The sequence below is a fragment of the Manacus candei genome, unplaced genomic scaffold, assembly GCF_025592945.1.
Source record: "Manacus candei isolate 608988 ecotype Guabito, Panama unplaced genomic scaffold, ASM2559294v1 h1tg000048l, whole genome shotgun sequence".
Classification (NCBI taxonomy): domain Eukaryota; kingdom Metazoa; phylum Chordata; class Aves; order Passeriformes; family Pipridae; genus Manacus; species Manacus candei.
In genome coordinates this window covers 5,440,787-5,455,282 of record NW_026138096.1, presented here as the reverse complement: position 1 = coordinate 5,455,282, position 14,496 = coordinate 5,440,787, and the positions used below count along the sequence as shown (strand labels likewise).

At 43.0% G+C, this 14,496-nt stretch overlaps 1 protein-coding gene across 1 annotated transcript; it reads right to left on the bottom strand.

The window, feature by feature from the left end:
- Nucleotides 1-5,032: 5,032 nt before the first annotated feature.
- Nucleotides 5,033-12,297, bottom strand: GPR78 (G protein-coupled receptor 78). The gene is made up of 3 exons (XM_051798386.1): nucleotides 11,010-12,297; nucleotides 10,357-10,470; nucleotides 5,033-6,440 (listed from the first exon to the last, which is right to left on the bottom strand). The coding sequence occupies exons 1-3, from the start codon at nucleotides 11,675-11,677 to the stop codon at nucleotides 6,203-6,205; spliced, it is 1,020 nt and encodes a 339-aa protein (XP_051654346.1). The 5' UTR covers nucleotides 11,678-12,297; the 3' UTR covers nucleotides 5,033-6,202.
- Nucleotides 12,298-14,496: the final 2,199 nt, after the last annotated feature.

Genomic DNA, 14,496 nt, shown 5'->3' with positions numbered 1-14,496 from the left:
TCCCTAACCATCATGAGAAGAACCTTTATAAATGCCTGAGAAACTCAGCAAAATATCAACAGACAGATTTAGGATGACAATATTTTCCTTCCATTCCTAAGTATCTCCCAAACCATGTTTCATGCAACTTGATCCTTTCCTGGCTGTGTGTGATCTTTCATCTGTCTGTGACTCAGGTCTTCTGAGAATAGCAGTTCTAGTATTTCTCTGGCTTTCAGCAAGGTAGTAAGAGTAAAAGGATAATGAAGTATTCAGACTACTGTATGAGAAGCCCAAAAGATATTTTAAATGCCTAAAACAAGCTTCATTAAAAATTATAACAATAAGGGTTTGATTAACTGAAAAGCCAGATTTCAAGCTGAAAGCCAGTGTGGAGCTATTCATCTGAGAGTAGTGATCAGCAGTCTTTTGTAAAATAAAGGTCATTTATCACCAATCAACATTTTGTTTTCCCATGATAAAGGACAAATATGAAAAAGAAGACCTAAAACATGTTTAAATATTCTCATGAAGTTGCACACAAACCACACAAATCCAGTCTCCAGTCCCATGCCATGGAGCAAAGGCACTGAACAACTTACTGGGTTTCAGAAAACAGTCTGAAAATGTGCATCAGAGCTGACAGCTGCAAGCAAAGAGAACAGAATGGTTGGATATGTAAAAACAGGAATTATAAAAGTGAAAAGAAGGTGGTAATGAGTCCGCCACTTACGGTCAGGCTTCATTGAAATACAAGTTGAGCGCGAGGCCTTTGGTTAAAAAAAAAATCAAATTGAGAAAGTGAGTTAAGTATAACTACTCTAGTGTTAAGCAAGATGAGCCTTCTTGGAAAGCATTTGAAGATTTCAATCCATTTAGTATAGGAAAGGAAACTGTATATGGCACACGCAAACAACAGGATGCTGAAATGTATGAAACATGCACAATAAATAACTTAGGTTATGCCCCAAAGGAGATGTTTTGGAGGTTTTTTTGGCATCTTTACAACAACTTGCACTGTCATGATAATGGATACTGAAATGAAGATATTTCAGTCACGGTTTATAACATTTTAAGGCATCTAGTTATAAAGTAGCGTCAAGGGACTGGAATGATCTGTAGTTCTCAACACTCAAAAATACGTTTAACCATATGGACCCTATGACATCTAACATACCTGCTTTGAAATATGTTTCATTTGCATAGAGAATGTATGAGAAGCCTGGCTGGGAGCAGCTCATGCATTGCTCACTTGCAGAAAAGAGCAGAAGCACCAAGTTTGCATCACGCACCCTCACGTCCTGGCAAGGAAAATCTGACATTAAAGGGAGAAGAACCAGGGATATGCAGAACTGGGACCAGTATTTGGCCTGTTTCACATTCATAAACCACAGGGGGAAAGCAGCTCCAGCTCAGAGAAGGAGCTGGCTGCATATACTGTGCCAGGTGACATTTTGCTCCCCCAAGATTCTGGCACTGAGAGATATTCATTTATTTACAACCTTTCTTAAGGTCATCTCTGCTGTGTCTCCAGCTGAGCCATTAAATATTAATTGGACTACTTTCCAAAAATAAAAAGCAGAACCTCTAATTTACTTGTGTAATTTACACCTCCCACAAACCAGGTGTCCTCCTGAACCAGACCGAACAAGCCATTTGCTCTTCACAATCCTGAAATATGCTATGTGCTTTTGAGACAGACACACAGTTGCTTGTTCATTCTGTGTGCACAAGTGCATGTTATTATTTGGGGGGAAAAAAAGAACCTTAAATGAAACAGAAAATATGCCCTCCAGGTGATGCAGTCAAACCTTCCCACTCACACTAGATAGTTCTCTTCAGTTTGAGCTTCGGGCTTGATTTTTTTTTTTATAGTATTTTACCTAGATGAGTTTGAATATCTTGTCACAGGTCATTTTGTTCAACAAGATTTAAGGCTGCTAGATTTCTCAAAGAGCTCAAATTTTAACCCACAGTTGTAAAGAGCATGATCACTTTCTGGTCATATACAAGCACTTGCATTAAAGAACTTTTGTATTCTCGCATAGAATCATAGAATAATTTGAGCTGAAAAAGACCTTTGAGTTCATAGACTCCAACTGTAAACTTACTTAACTATGTAATAAGCCTAACATTGTAATTAGCTCTGAAATTTAAGTGCAATACCAGTATCACTCATGTTAAGACAAGGTAAATATGTGTTCAGTAATCACTGAGCCACACTGATTATTCGCAGAAGTTTATTAGGTGCTGATTTACACTGATGAATAACATGCCTGCTCTTCAGTGAGGCTAAGGAATCTCTGGACTGAAAATTCACAGAATTTGAGGTCCTCATTGCTCAGCTGCCATCTAAGCTCAGAGACACTAAAGTCCTCAATATCACATTACCCAAGAAAGCTAGTTTTGTTTTTCCACTTGTAGTGAAACACATCCATCCTGTCAGGCAGGGTTTAGCAGGCTGGATGCCAGCTCAAAACTAAACCTTCTGGGAATTTGTAGTCTAAGAAATACTTCAGCTTTATTGCCTCAGAAATTTAGTCTGTCAGTCTCAGAGCTTAACTGCAGTATAGGTGCTAGGCAAAAAAAAAAAGTTTCTATTTTCTTTTGGAAGAGGTGACTTTGTCATAAGTGAACATCAGAGCACTCACACAGGAAATGGGGCAGACAAACTCACTTTCTTTCTCTGAAAAGGGAGATTCAAAAGGCATCCTGGATCTTGCTTGAAAATATCCAAATCATCAGACTTGGAAATATTTTGGTGAAGGCGTGTTGAGAAAGAGAATATGTCTCCTCAGTTGCATGGGCTAATTAAAGGTTTGTTGTGCCGCAGAGTTTACACCCTGACTGCTGTTAGGTGGAGGATAACACCCAGGGAAGGTGCAGTTCTCAACTCCAGACTCTGCCAACAAAAAACAAGTTCAGAGAAGAGGAGAGGACTTTGCCAATTTGAATTGCAACCAAGAGCTGGAAAAACCACAGCCCAGGAGCTTTTTTTGGGTCCTACTCCTCTGAGGAAATGATGCTGCTTTTGCACACTCTTTTAACAACTTGCCATCATTTTCCCTAAGCAGTCACAGGTGGGTGACAGAAACTTCTTCTGGGGAAATCGTAATATCTCTTGTCTCTTAGGAAAAGCCACTCCATTGGGGAGGAAATTCAGATGAAGTTTCCTAGAGCATTACCTTTGAGTTGGCAAGTGTGTCAATGGCAAGAGGCCATTTTGTATATCACACTCCAGCTTTGTTGGAAATCTGATCCAAACTAAACCCTACTGTCAGGACTGTGAATCCCCTCTTTTATCTAAAATGTCAAAATGTCAGTAAGAGGGAATCCACAACCTCTGGTGAATGCTCCCATCATGTAAGATACACGTAGCACTAAATCCTTTGATACTTGTTGCAGCACTCCAAAGAAAAGGGGCAAAATGTGGTTTCCCCCTATCTCCACCTATCCCTGAATAACCCAGATCATGGTGAATGAAGCACCAAGCTGAGTTTTGCCTATATCAAGAAGCCAGGGGAATGAAAGTGAGACCTCTCACTGAATGTTTTCCACTTGGTTAGAAAAGTAGAGGAAGCCCTTCCGGGTTGGTGGTGAGAAGAAGAGAGAAAGGAAAAATTCACCTGCACACTGAGGTGAGCAGAGGGAGATGCCTTTTGGTAATGCTAAACAAGGCAGTTAAACTTCATTGAAAATCAGCACTGAGAGCACCACAGCTCTTCTTGCCCTTCCTTAGTTTCTGGTCTGCAGCACACTGTAGACCTCACCTTCCTAATTCTCTGCGGAAATGAAACCTAAAAGATGCTCTACATCACCCAGTGCAGGCTCAAATCTTTTTTCTTTTTTTTTTTCTTTCCCATCTGGACCTGAGAACCTTCAGAAATATTCAATGCTTTGTGAGACTGAGTGGTATTGTAAAGTGTACACCCTCAACTGGCATAAATAAGCTTCATTAATTAACTTAATAACAGATGCAGCAGTTTAGCTGTGTTCTGTTTTATACGTTTAAAATTCAGCTTATAGTTTAATAGCTTTAGAAATTTGTTACTGTAATAGCTTTAGAGTTGTTTTTTTTTTTCCCTCCTCTACCATTTTCTTTAATAATAAAGTTTTATTTAATTTGTATATCTTGTAGGTAACAATTTAATACGCTTTACTATATGTAATATATTCCTTTCTCAAAGTGAGGACCATTTTATTTAGGAAACCAAGGCTAAGCTAACCATTGTAGGTACCATTAAGCTCAAGTTTATTCATGGATAGCTGCCGTAGTCTATTAAAACTCTTTGGCACAAAACTGACTAAAAAATTAGAGAAAATTTAGCATCCCTCCCACCCCCAACAGAGTGATGTTGCAGCTGAAATGAAAGACTGAAGCATCGGGTTCTTCTCGCAGCAAGGCAGAGGGGGTGGAATGGGGAGACAAACAGGAAGTAAGGAAAACTGGAAAGATTCCACAGACAACTCTTTCTTTCTGAAATACTGTATTTACACAAAATTGAAGAGAGTACAAATACTTTACTAAGAAGACAAAACCATTATAGTACATTCAATTTAAACACAGGCAGAACTATAGATGCAAAGCACAGAGGCCTAAGGTACTTGCATGGGGGAAAAAAAAAAGCGCATCATAAAGGCCCCAGAGATTAAAAGCAGGAGGTAAGAGAACATTGTATCTGTTATGCAGCATCACCTTTCTTTGACTTCAGTGGGACTGAACAAGACACTCTCCTTCCTCACTGTAGATGGTGGGGAAAACCCTCTCAATGTGCTGATGGCTCAAAACTGATTTTAAAAAACAATTAACTTCAAAGGAAATTATATTTGTGCCTAATCACATGCTTATACTCTTAGTTCGACCAGAAGTAGCCTTCTCAGTGCTTCACAGGGTCAAGTCCATTGTTACATAAAAATAAGAGTTCTCTACTGTCTTCTTTCTTTTCATTTTTCTTAAAATATATTTTAGAATTGCTTTAATTTTCCCCTTAGGTACTCAATTAGAAAATATTAGCTTATTGAACGCCTTAGAATTTTTAAATTTTAATAAATGTCTTATATAATCAAAGGAATATTGTTCAAAAATAATTGCCACATTTTTCCAAAGCCTGTTTAGATTTAAAAAGAAAAAAAAAAGAGAAAAATACATATAATAACAAAGCAGCTTTATATTTCCGGGCATTTGGCAGCAGGTCTGTTATAATATCTCTTGCACATCTCTTGTTATCAATAAAAATCACCAGATTAACTGATCATTATTAAGGAAAAGGTTGTACAATATTATTACAATTCACCATGTATAGCCAATGCGTGAAATATTTTACACATTATATATCCCTTAAAAAGAATTAATATATTTTAGCCTTTTCTTTGAAAACAGATAGCTTCTGACATAATATATCTTAAACACAGTGGTATCTGTCACTTCTACTGTCTAACTGATTTTTTTTTTCTGAATAAAAGCTTGTTTGAATAGGACTACTATCTCAGTGATGGAACTACAGTGCTATTTAACTAAATTCCATATATGTCATCATTATTGTTGCTGCAGTTATTGTAATCACATACCACTGAAGTGCTAAATATTAGTAACTCATATATGTGGACTTTGGTTATGCTTGATAGAATACTGGAATATCAAATATATGTACCACTTCCTAAAGGCTATGTTACAATCATGATGCCTAGTAATAAATAATAATAACAACAATCTCAGATTCAAAGTGCTGACTCACTTGAGGCACCAATACAATAAATCAATCAATTAAAAGACTCATTTTTAATGTTTAAAACCAACAGAGCAGATCCTGGATTGCCAAGTTATATGTGCAGCACAGAAGACTCTGAACCTCTCCTTCCAATCTGGGGATTCCTGTCGTCCCAGAAACACTGGAATATCTCGTCTGATGTGGAACGCTCCAAGACATACCAAGTCTTCGGATATGAAACATTAAAAGCTCTCTAAGCTTCTCTAAAGCCTCGAAATGCTCTCTTAAGACCCCTCCAGCCAACTCCATTCAATCAGGGACAAGGTTTTGCCGTGTATTGTGCTTGGCTGCAGACCAGGGAAGAGCCTTTCATGAAAGTCCACGATGAAATGTACCACATTATGCAGCTTTCACACCCTGGAGACACTGTCAGCACTGTCAGCATGAGAGGGAAAGGGCAGCTTTCCAGCAGCAGCAAACACCTGTCTCACTCGAAGGGGAATGCTTCCATGTTGTTAGTTTGTTCTGTGCAAGCAGTAATCATTTTCAGTGTCGAGAGAACTGTTGTACCCCGATGAAGGATACAGGTCCCTCTTAAGTATCCTGTTGACGATGTTGATCAGAACTTTTTTGTACTGTTGACGCAAAAGTGAGTAAACAAATGGATCTGATGCAGCCTTACTGTAGGTGAGGCACTTGCTTATAATTCCCCAGTAGTAATTTATGGTAACAAAAGGAAGGAGCTCTATCAACCTGTTAAACATTAAAGAGAAATGGAAACACTTAAGTGCTAATATTCACACTGAGCCCAGTGCTCAACTCATGCTTCATGAAACATTCAAGTAACACTTATTTTGTTACAGCACACAGTCCCTGCAGAAGAGCCCTGTACTTACTTAGTCCTTGCTTTCAATAAAGACAAAGAGACCTTTTGCAAAGCCACTTGGAGACAAAAAGAATTTCCTCTAGGGAAAGAGGAAAAAACTGTGTTTTCAATGGTAATGCTTCTGTGCATCGGAGAGAAGAAAGTCCAGCAGTTTATTGCTCACTTTCTGAATTTAGAGAGTTGTGCTGGTAAGTGGTCAAAATTTTGGTGGCATAATTGACTACCTCTCTCCCATGGCAAGCTTGAGATAGACACATGTGACTCATGGCATCCAGACTCACTGAACTCAGTTGCCTAAGTAGAGCTGTCTAGCGGCACTTGAAACATTTGGGTATAATCCCATTGGCATCAGGTTGCTGCTCCTGGAAGCTGTGAGTCTGTGGCATATGTGCCAGGCTAGGTAAAGGATTTGGATACTATGCAACATCTCAAACGACATCAGAAACCTGGTCTAGATCACTGAATCCATCCCCTCAGACACAGACAAGCGAACCTTCATTACACCCCGTCGGTGAATTATCACAGATGCAAAGAGGATTCGTGTCAGACCATTGTAGTACGAAGAACAACTTGGCAGTATCTCAGAGAGCTTTTAGTGGCACCTGCAATCTCACAGTATGCTTAGGAGCATACCTGCATATACTTACCCATGAAAGTTTTTGTGTTCACTAAGCTGACCATGAGTTTGGCCAAAGAAAACACAGAGACAACACTTTTATCATCATTATATGACCAGTCAGCTGCCTCCAGACCTGTGTCTTCCTGTCTGTGCTTCACGGATGATTAGTGGCCTCAGCACCTCAGCTGTGAGGGATGTATTAATCATGTGGGGAGAAACTGCAACTAAGTTAAACAATTTTTCCACAGAAGCGAGAGCAATCCTTCAGACTGTTCCAGCAAATGTCTTGCCCAGCTCATCAGTAGTGGGCAAGCCCTCCAGGAAGGTGGAAAGAACAGGGTGAGATTTTGTTTTCTGCACATCTTTTGTAAAACCTTTTGCAGGAGCAAGAATATACTGCTTTGCTCTATTCATTCCAGAAGAAAAAAAATGTACAGTGAGATAAAATAGCCCTTTTCTGTACCCTAAAACATCACTGTTTGAAGATGTCAGATCAGAAACTTTCTCAAGGCTTGAAGAACCTTCTGTCCTCTTTCCAAAGAGCAGAGTTCCCAACTTGCAGGGTGTTGATTTTTTAAGCTGTTCCAATCCCTCCTCTTAGAAAAGCTGACTTACAACCACTAGGACTGAACATTGCAACAAGTGACAGGAAAATTTCTTATTTCTATGAGTAAAAGTAAAATCATTCCTATGACAAGAGCATTAAAAAAACAGATGACTTCTGCCTGAAGCTGCTTGGAAAAATTTCCAGTGAATTCAAAACAGATAGAACAGGAGGACACAAATTGTGAGAAATAAATGCACCATAAATTACACTTGCTACTGATTGCTTCGATTTATCCCATCCTGCATACTATCCAAATGCAAGAAATATACAATTGTTAATTACATAACTGATGTTTTTATAAAGACATTAAATAAGAACAGTAAGGTGTCCTTCAGTCATGAAAACAGATGTATTACTATGTGTTCCAAATAATGCATTATGGGTTCAAACTTAATTGCACTGAAGCCAACAGACAAAAAATTACACAGATTTTAATAAGATAAAGGTTCTGGCCAAAACAATTCAGCCTTGGAAATACCCATGTGAATGCATCTTAGTATCATTTTCTTGTTTTCAGGGCTATTACAAAAGAAATGAAATTCATCTGTCAGATCTTAGTGAACAGATGAATATGTTGCTAATGATCCTAATCTCATTCAAATTTCTGAAACGAGGAGCAAACACAGAGCTCACAGCACAACCTGAGTCACCAGGCCAAGAGCAAGAAAACGGGGATAATGTCTTTTACATTGCCTCCCCAGAGATTGCTTCAGTATCACCCCCTAAAAACCAGAATGGGAGAAGAATGGGAAAACAGGCATGGCAGTAAGTACTCTGACCTCACCTCCATCACCACCTATTATGTAGTGCTGTCTTGGTACCGTCTTGTCTTTGGGACAAAGAGCCTTTCAGGATGCCCTCCCCAAAACCTCCTCATTTTGCTGTCACTGAACCAGCTCAGTCCTTGTGACTGAGACAGAAGCCGTACCTTGACACACATTTCCATAAACCAGCCCTCAGCCTTCTGTGTAGTGACTCAGGCTGTATCAGTTTGTCACACATAGAAAATGCACCACCTCACGTTTGCCAAATGCAAGGTCTGAAGAAGGAAGTAACTTTTATTTTAGAAGTTTATGAGAAATATCTCCACCCTGAAAAATGTGGCAATGCTTGGAGTTTGCTAAGCTTGGTAATGCTTAGATGGAAAGAAGATGACAAAATCCACTTTGCTCAATATAATTACATCTTGATCATGGCAAAAGTGAATAGAAAATGACTCAAAATGTACTGTACAGTGATCAATTAACCTTTTAACTCTGTGATGTAATGTTAAGATTTGTAATAAACCTTCCAACTGCAGAAAAAAAGACATGGTTATCCAGGAGATTAGTTAGGAATCCCTTCCAACATGTAAATGGGGACTGAAATAAATGTCACTTTTAAAGATTAAAAAACATTGTCTGTTTTGTGCACTGGCCTTAATCTATTCCCCACTCATGTCAGAAAAGGGCAGTGACAATGGCCATAAAAGGCCTAGATGTATGTGACCGTGTAAGGTCAGAGCATAAAGCTGGCCAATTTCTTGAGCTGGTGTGTCTGCAGACACTGGCAGTTTGGTAGCAACCTTAAGGAAGCCCTCGCTAGGGGGTTTTGCAGACTAGAGCACCTTCCTCGACAGAAGTCACTCGTCTTCAAGGCTGTCTTGAACACACTGTGAAGTAGAAAATATTTTTTAAAAATCACCTGTGAAAGACGTAGCCCATTTTAGTTCAGAGATGAAAGGCTAAATCTGAGGTGCTGCGATTCAATATAATTACATTGGCTTCCAGATCACTGGTTTATGCAAAATTTAAAAATAATAAACATATATTGTATAAAGACTATACAAGTACAACAATGACAACAGTGCATAAGCAATAAAAAAAGGTGCAAACCACCAGGATGGATGCTTATAATTCTGTGCAGTTGAGAAGCACGGTGTTTCCTATACATTTTAAGTCTAATGATTGGTTTTCCTGAGACCTAACTTTTACACCTCATCACAAGGCTGTGCTGCACCATTAGCAATATATTTACAGACATTAATGTTTCCAGACAGAAAGCTTATCTGACAAATTATCAGCCTGGGCAAATTTAAATTATATCACCTCAGCTTCCAACAGCAGCAAGCTTGGCTTATCCCTTTAGAAAAAAAAAAAAGACTTAAGCTAATCAGGAAAGTCTGTCTGCTTTCCTTTCTGTTTCTCGGGTTGTGTTAATAAGGAAGGGTGGCGAGTCTTTTAAACTGCTTTTATCTCCCATTGGCATGTAATTAATTCCTGATACTTGTCCTAAAAGCCTCTTGCTCTTGGCAGAGGCGCCCAGACCTGGCTGCAATGAGGGAAGGAGAGCCAGAGGCTGGCTGAGCTGCGCCCCAGGGCTGGGGGCGCGAGCAGGAGCGGTGTGTCAGAGTGGGGGTTTGCGTGTGTCTGTTTGGTGTGCTCTGCCCTCAGAACCGGCCCCGGGTGTCCGTTCTGGTGTCTGGCACTCCAAAATTAGCTGTAGGTTCCCCGGGCACTTTCACATCACAGGGCATCCCCTTCTCGCAAAGTCCCTCACCCCAACAGGGGATACTAACCTGGTGATAATGTAAGGACCAAAACAGATCACGAACGACCCTATAAAAATACTGATTTTCTTGGTAGCTCGCTGCCTCCTCCGTTTCTGCTCGTTCAGACAGCGCTGCTTCACACTGCGAAGGGAAAAGAGCAGTAGAGGAGTTAAAGCAAGGGAGGAGGCGCAACGTGAACCCAAAGGAGACGGAAAGGACTCTTTCGGTCCAAAAGCCCCTGCGCCAGGGAAGGGAAGGGGAGGGAAGGGGAAGGCAGTCCCCGGGGAGAGGACGGCAGTCCCGATCTGGAGGAAAGGCAGCCCCTGAGGGGACGAGGGCAGCCCCCCAGGGGAGAGCAGGGCAGATCCCCGGGAGAGATGAGGGCAGCCCCGGCCCCGCTGAGCCTCGGGACGATCGCACTCACCATAGCAGTGGTTCCCTCTTAAGAGGAGCTCAGCCAAGTGGGAGCACCCGGCTAGCCGGATTAGCATTTAAACAGAGAAGGTTACAAATGCACGAGCCACCGTTCCTGGCACTAAGCAGCATCTGAAACTAGAGGCAGGAGCGCTCGCCATGTGGCCGGGGCAGGCAGGAAGTGCTGGGGAGGCAGGACATTCTCTCCGCCCGGGGTACCTACCGCGAGTGCCCAGGGGCTGTGAGTCCGAACACGCACGCATTACCTGGGGTGGATATCCACCAGCAAAACCAGAGTCTGCATGGTAATAATGTCTATCCGCTTGCAGTGGAACCGGGCAACTTTTAACACCTTTAAATAGGTGAAGCACAAAATCACCAGAGACAGCATGAAACTGGTGGAGTGAAAGACAATGGTGAACACCGTAAACCTTCTTCGCTCCGACTCTTCCTTCAGGTGTAGGGTGCAAGAGGCATAAACGCTGTTGTAATCTACCCATGAGTAAAACAAGGATACCAAGGGGAACGTGAGGGAGTGGAGCCACGAGTAGCCCATCAGTATCACAGCGTCTTTATACCGCATCTTGCTGGTGTAGCTTAAGGGGAACACCACGGCAATCCATTTGTCGATGCTGAGTGCTGCCATGCTCAGCATCGTGTTGGAAGTCAGGAAAGTTTCCAGAAAACCCACCGCTTTGCAGATACAGCCCCCGAGGGGTTGCTGGTTCCTCAGGATGCCCAGCAGCGTAAAAGGCATGTTCAGGACGGTGAGGAGCAGGTTGCAGAAGGATAAGTTCACCAGGAAAATCCCGGCGACCTGCTTGCGGATCTCTGTACTGTAGACGAAGCATAGCAGCACCAGGAGGTTGGAGAGCAGAGAGACAATCAGCACCAGCACGAGGAGCAGCGCCAGCAGCACGCCTGCCAAGTCCATCTCTCAGCGGGTCCCCTGGAGCGGGCGAGGGCAGGAGGAAGGGGGCACCCGCGCCGGCACCGCAGCCTCGCCTGCCGCCCAACGCGGCCGCCCGCGCATGGTGCCGGCGGCGGGGCAGGGGCCGGGGGGCAGCGCCGGGGGCCGCGGGGCGCAGGGAGAGGAGCAGGGAGCGGGCAGCGGGGTCCAGCGGCAGAGAGAGGGGCGAGGGGAGCGGGGCAGATGGGAGAGGACCCCAGGGGTAGCGGGATTCTCTGACAGCAGAGTCAGGCAGAAGGGGAGCAGGGGCCGGGGGAGCGGGGCGGGAGCCGAGGGTAGAGGGGCGCCGGGGTGCGCAGCGGCTGGATCGGGGGGTAGATGGAAGGTGGAGGTACCCGAGAATCGGAGTAGGAGCGATTCTTAGGGGGTCCGGGGCGCCCGGGGGCCGGAGCCCAGGGAGATGGGGCCGTGGGGAGCGGGGCGGGAGCCGAGGCGGGATCCGCTCGCCGTGCGCTGTCCGCGGTGCTGGAGCGGCGATGCCCCGACGGCCGCACCGCCCGGGGCTTCAGGCCGCGGTCCACGGGCCCCCCCGCGCCGGAGCCCCCTCCATGCCCCGCCGCGGCTCCACTCCGCCGTGCGCTCGGCCTCCGCAGGCACTGAGCATCTTCCCCCGCTGCCCAGCCCCTCAAATACTCCAGCCGCGGAGCCTCCCGCAGCGACTCATGCGCAGACGAGCGGCTGCGAGGCAGAGACTCATCCAGGGATCGCGGCGTCGGGCTGATCCACTCCCAGATCGCAGGCGAGAGCGACAGGGAGCCCAACTTTTGGCTCCTGTGCAGCTCAGGGAGGATCAGACCTAAAGAGGAGTTAGTAGTATTTTGATCCCTGCGCTCTGCTCAGGCGCACCCTGAGCGCACCAGCTGCTTCCGGTGCTCCTGGAACCTGCACAAAAGTTGGTGTCTGTGCTTCTTGGCAGGCTTGTCCCTCTCCATCTGAGGGATTGCTTGCCCTTTTCCCCCTTCAGCAGATTGCCCTCTGGGTATTCACACTGTCACCACATTGGCCAGCAGTGAGGGATGTTGCTTGGCCAGAGACTCCACTTCGACTGCTTGGACGCACCAGCTGGCTGAACAAGAGCCCACATTTGGGTAGTGCTGCACATTCTGTGGAAAATTAAAGTCTCCCTCTTTGCCATTTTCCATTCACAGTGTTAACACGATAGTGTGATGGTAGGAAAGGTTCTTTCTGTTGTCACATTGTGGCAAAAGCTGTAAAGACAGACATGAAAGAGGACAGAAATTCCCCCTCTGAAGCAGTCAGAAATGTGGTTCATAGGGCTATTTCCCAAAGATGCCATAAATCTTTCTCTTAGATTTAAAATAAATAAATAAATAAATAAATAAATAAATAAATAAATAAAGAGAGAGAGAGAGAAAACAGAAGGAGTAAGTTTTGGTGCATCAAAACACTGATAAAAGAAAAATCTGCCATGTCTAATCACTGTCACATTTTACAGTTGATCGCCAGAACTGACATGAAGAAAAAGGAGAAGAAAAGGTAGCTTTCCTACTATCCAAAATTACTATTAATATCCCAAGGAAATTCTGTATTGTATATATTGTCCCTACAATGTAGCCTTGTCACGCAAGTGTGACCATTGTGTGGATAACTATACATAAAACTGCTTGAAAGAACCTGAAGGCAATGTTGGTTTTGTTGTTTTTTGGTTGTGTTTTTTTTTTTCCCCAACAGCAGTTATAAGTTTTGGATCAGAGTCTAATTGAAAAGCTTGCTGTGGTAAATTATATGTCTTAAGGAAAGAGCAAAGCCACAAGACATGAGATTTGTTCTTTGGAAGAGAACCAGTACTGTATTACTCCTCGTGATGGAAAGATGAGCATTTTCTTTGATCAGAAAGATGTCATTTCAAAAGTTAAAAAAGTGCAGATACATTTGACAACGATTACGCTTGACGAACAAAGATCCAATATATACCTGTGTAAGCATCTGAGGAAGAAAAATCTATAAAAGCATGACAATACCAGTTCTCCAAGAGTTCAGTTGTTGCATTTGTATCATCAGAGAGCCAACACTGTCTGGAAGGGTTGGGAAGAAATGAACCACTGTGGGATAACCTGGTTATATCATTACAGAGCAAAGGTTCTGCGATTACTCCCTCTCTGACAACAGCAATTCTTACAGTTCCAACTCGTCATAACCCATATATGACCTACCTTTCATTTAATAGTATCACAAGGTTATGGAGCTTTTATGTTAGTCATCTGGGATTAGAAGCTGTCTGTGTAATGATATCAGGTGGGGTAGATGCTACTTTGTGTCATCTCAGGAACAACCTAGATGTGCTGTTCTCTTAGTGTGATAGTTACTCGAGAAGCTGTTTACTGTTGGATCCAGACAGGGGACAACTTTTGTCTCTTTTTCTCTTCTACACATACATGCACAATTCCTTTCATGCAGCCTTTTCAAATGAAGAATGGTTTGTTTCTAAAAACTAAAGGAGAAAGAATGCATCAACATAAGACAAGAAAACAAAAAGGTGGCAAAAAGTCAGGAAAAAAGAAGATTCTGCTTTTTCACATGTACATTGAGTTTTATGGTCCATTGCAACAATATTCTGGGCTTAAAAAACCCAGTAGGGATGAGATTGGAAGATTTTCCCTTTTATATTCTGTGGATCTTTGTCAAGGTGATAAACATACACCTGATTTCCTGTGGAATGTCAGTCCTCTGTTGACCTTTTCCCATTTACAGGCAGCAACCTATAGCATAGTATGAATACCAGACACCTTTCACTCTGATGTTCAAGTGCCCACTTACAGTGT

Coding starts and splice junctions, on each gene's coding strand:
- GPR78 (XM_051798386.1), bottom strand. CDS start 11,677: ATGGACTTGGCAGGCGTGCTGCTGGCGCTGCTCCTCGTGCTGGTGCTG. Junction 10,471..11,009: donor CTGGTGGATATCCACCCCAG/GTAATGCGTGCG, acceptor TTCCCTTCGCAG/TGTGAAGCAGCGCTGTCTGA. Junction 6,441..10,356: donor GGTCCTTACATTATCACCAG/GTTAGTATCCCC, acceptor AATGTTTAACAG/GTTGATAGAGCTCCTTCCTT.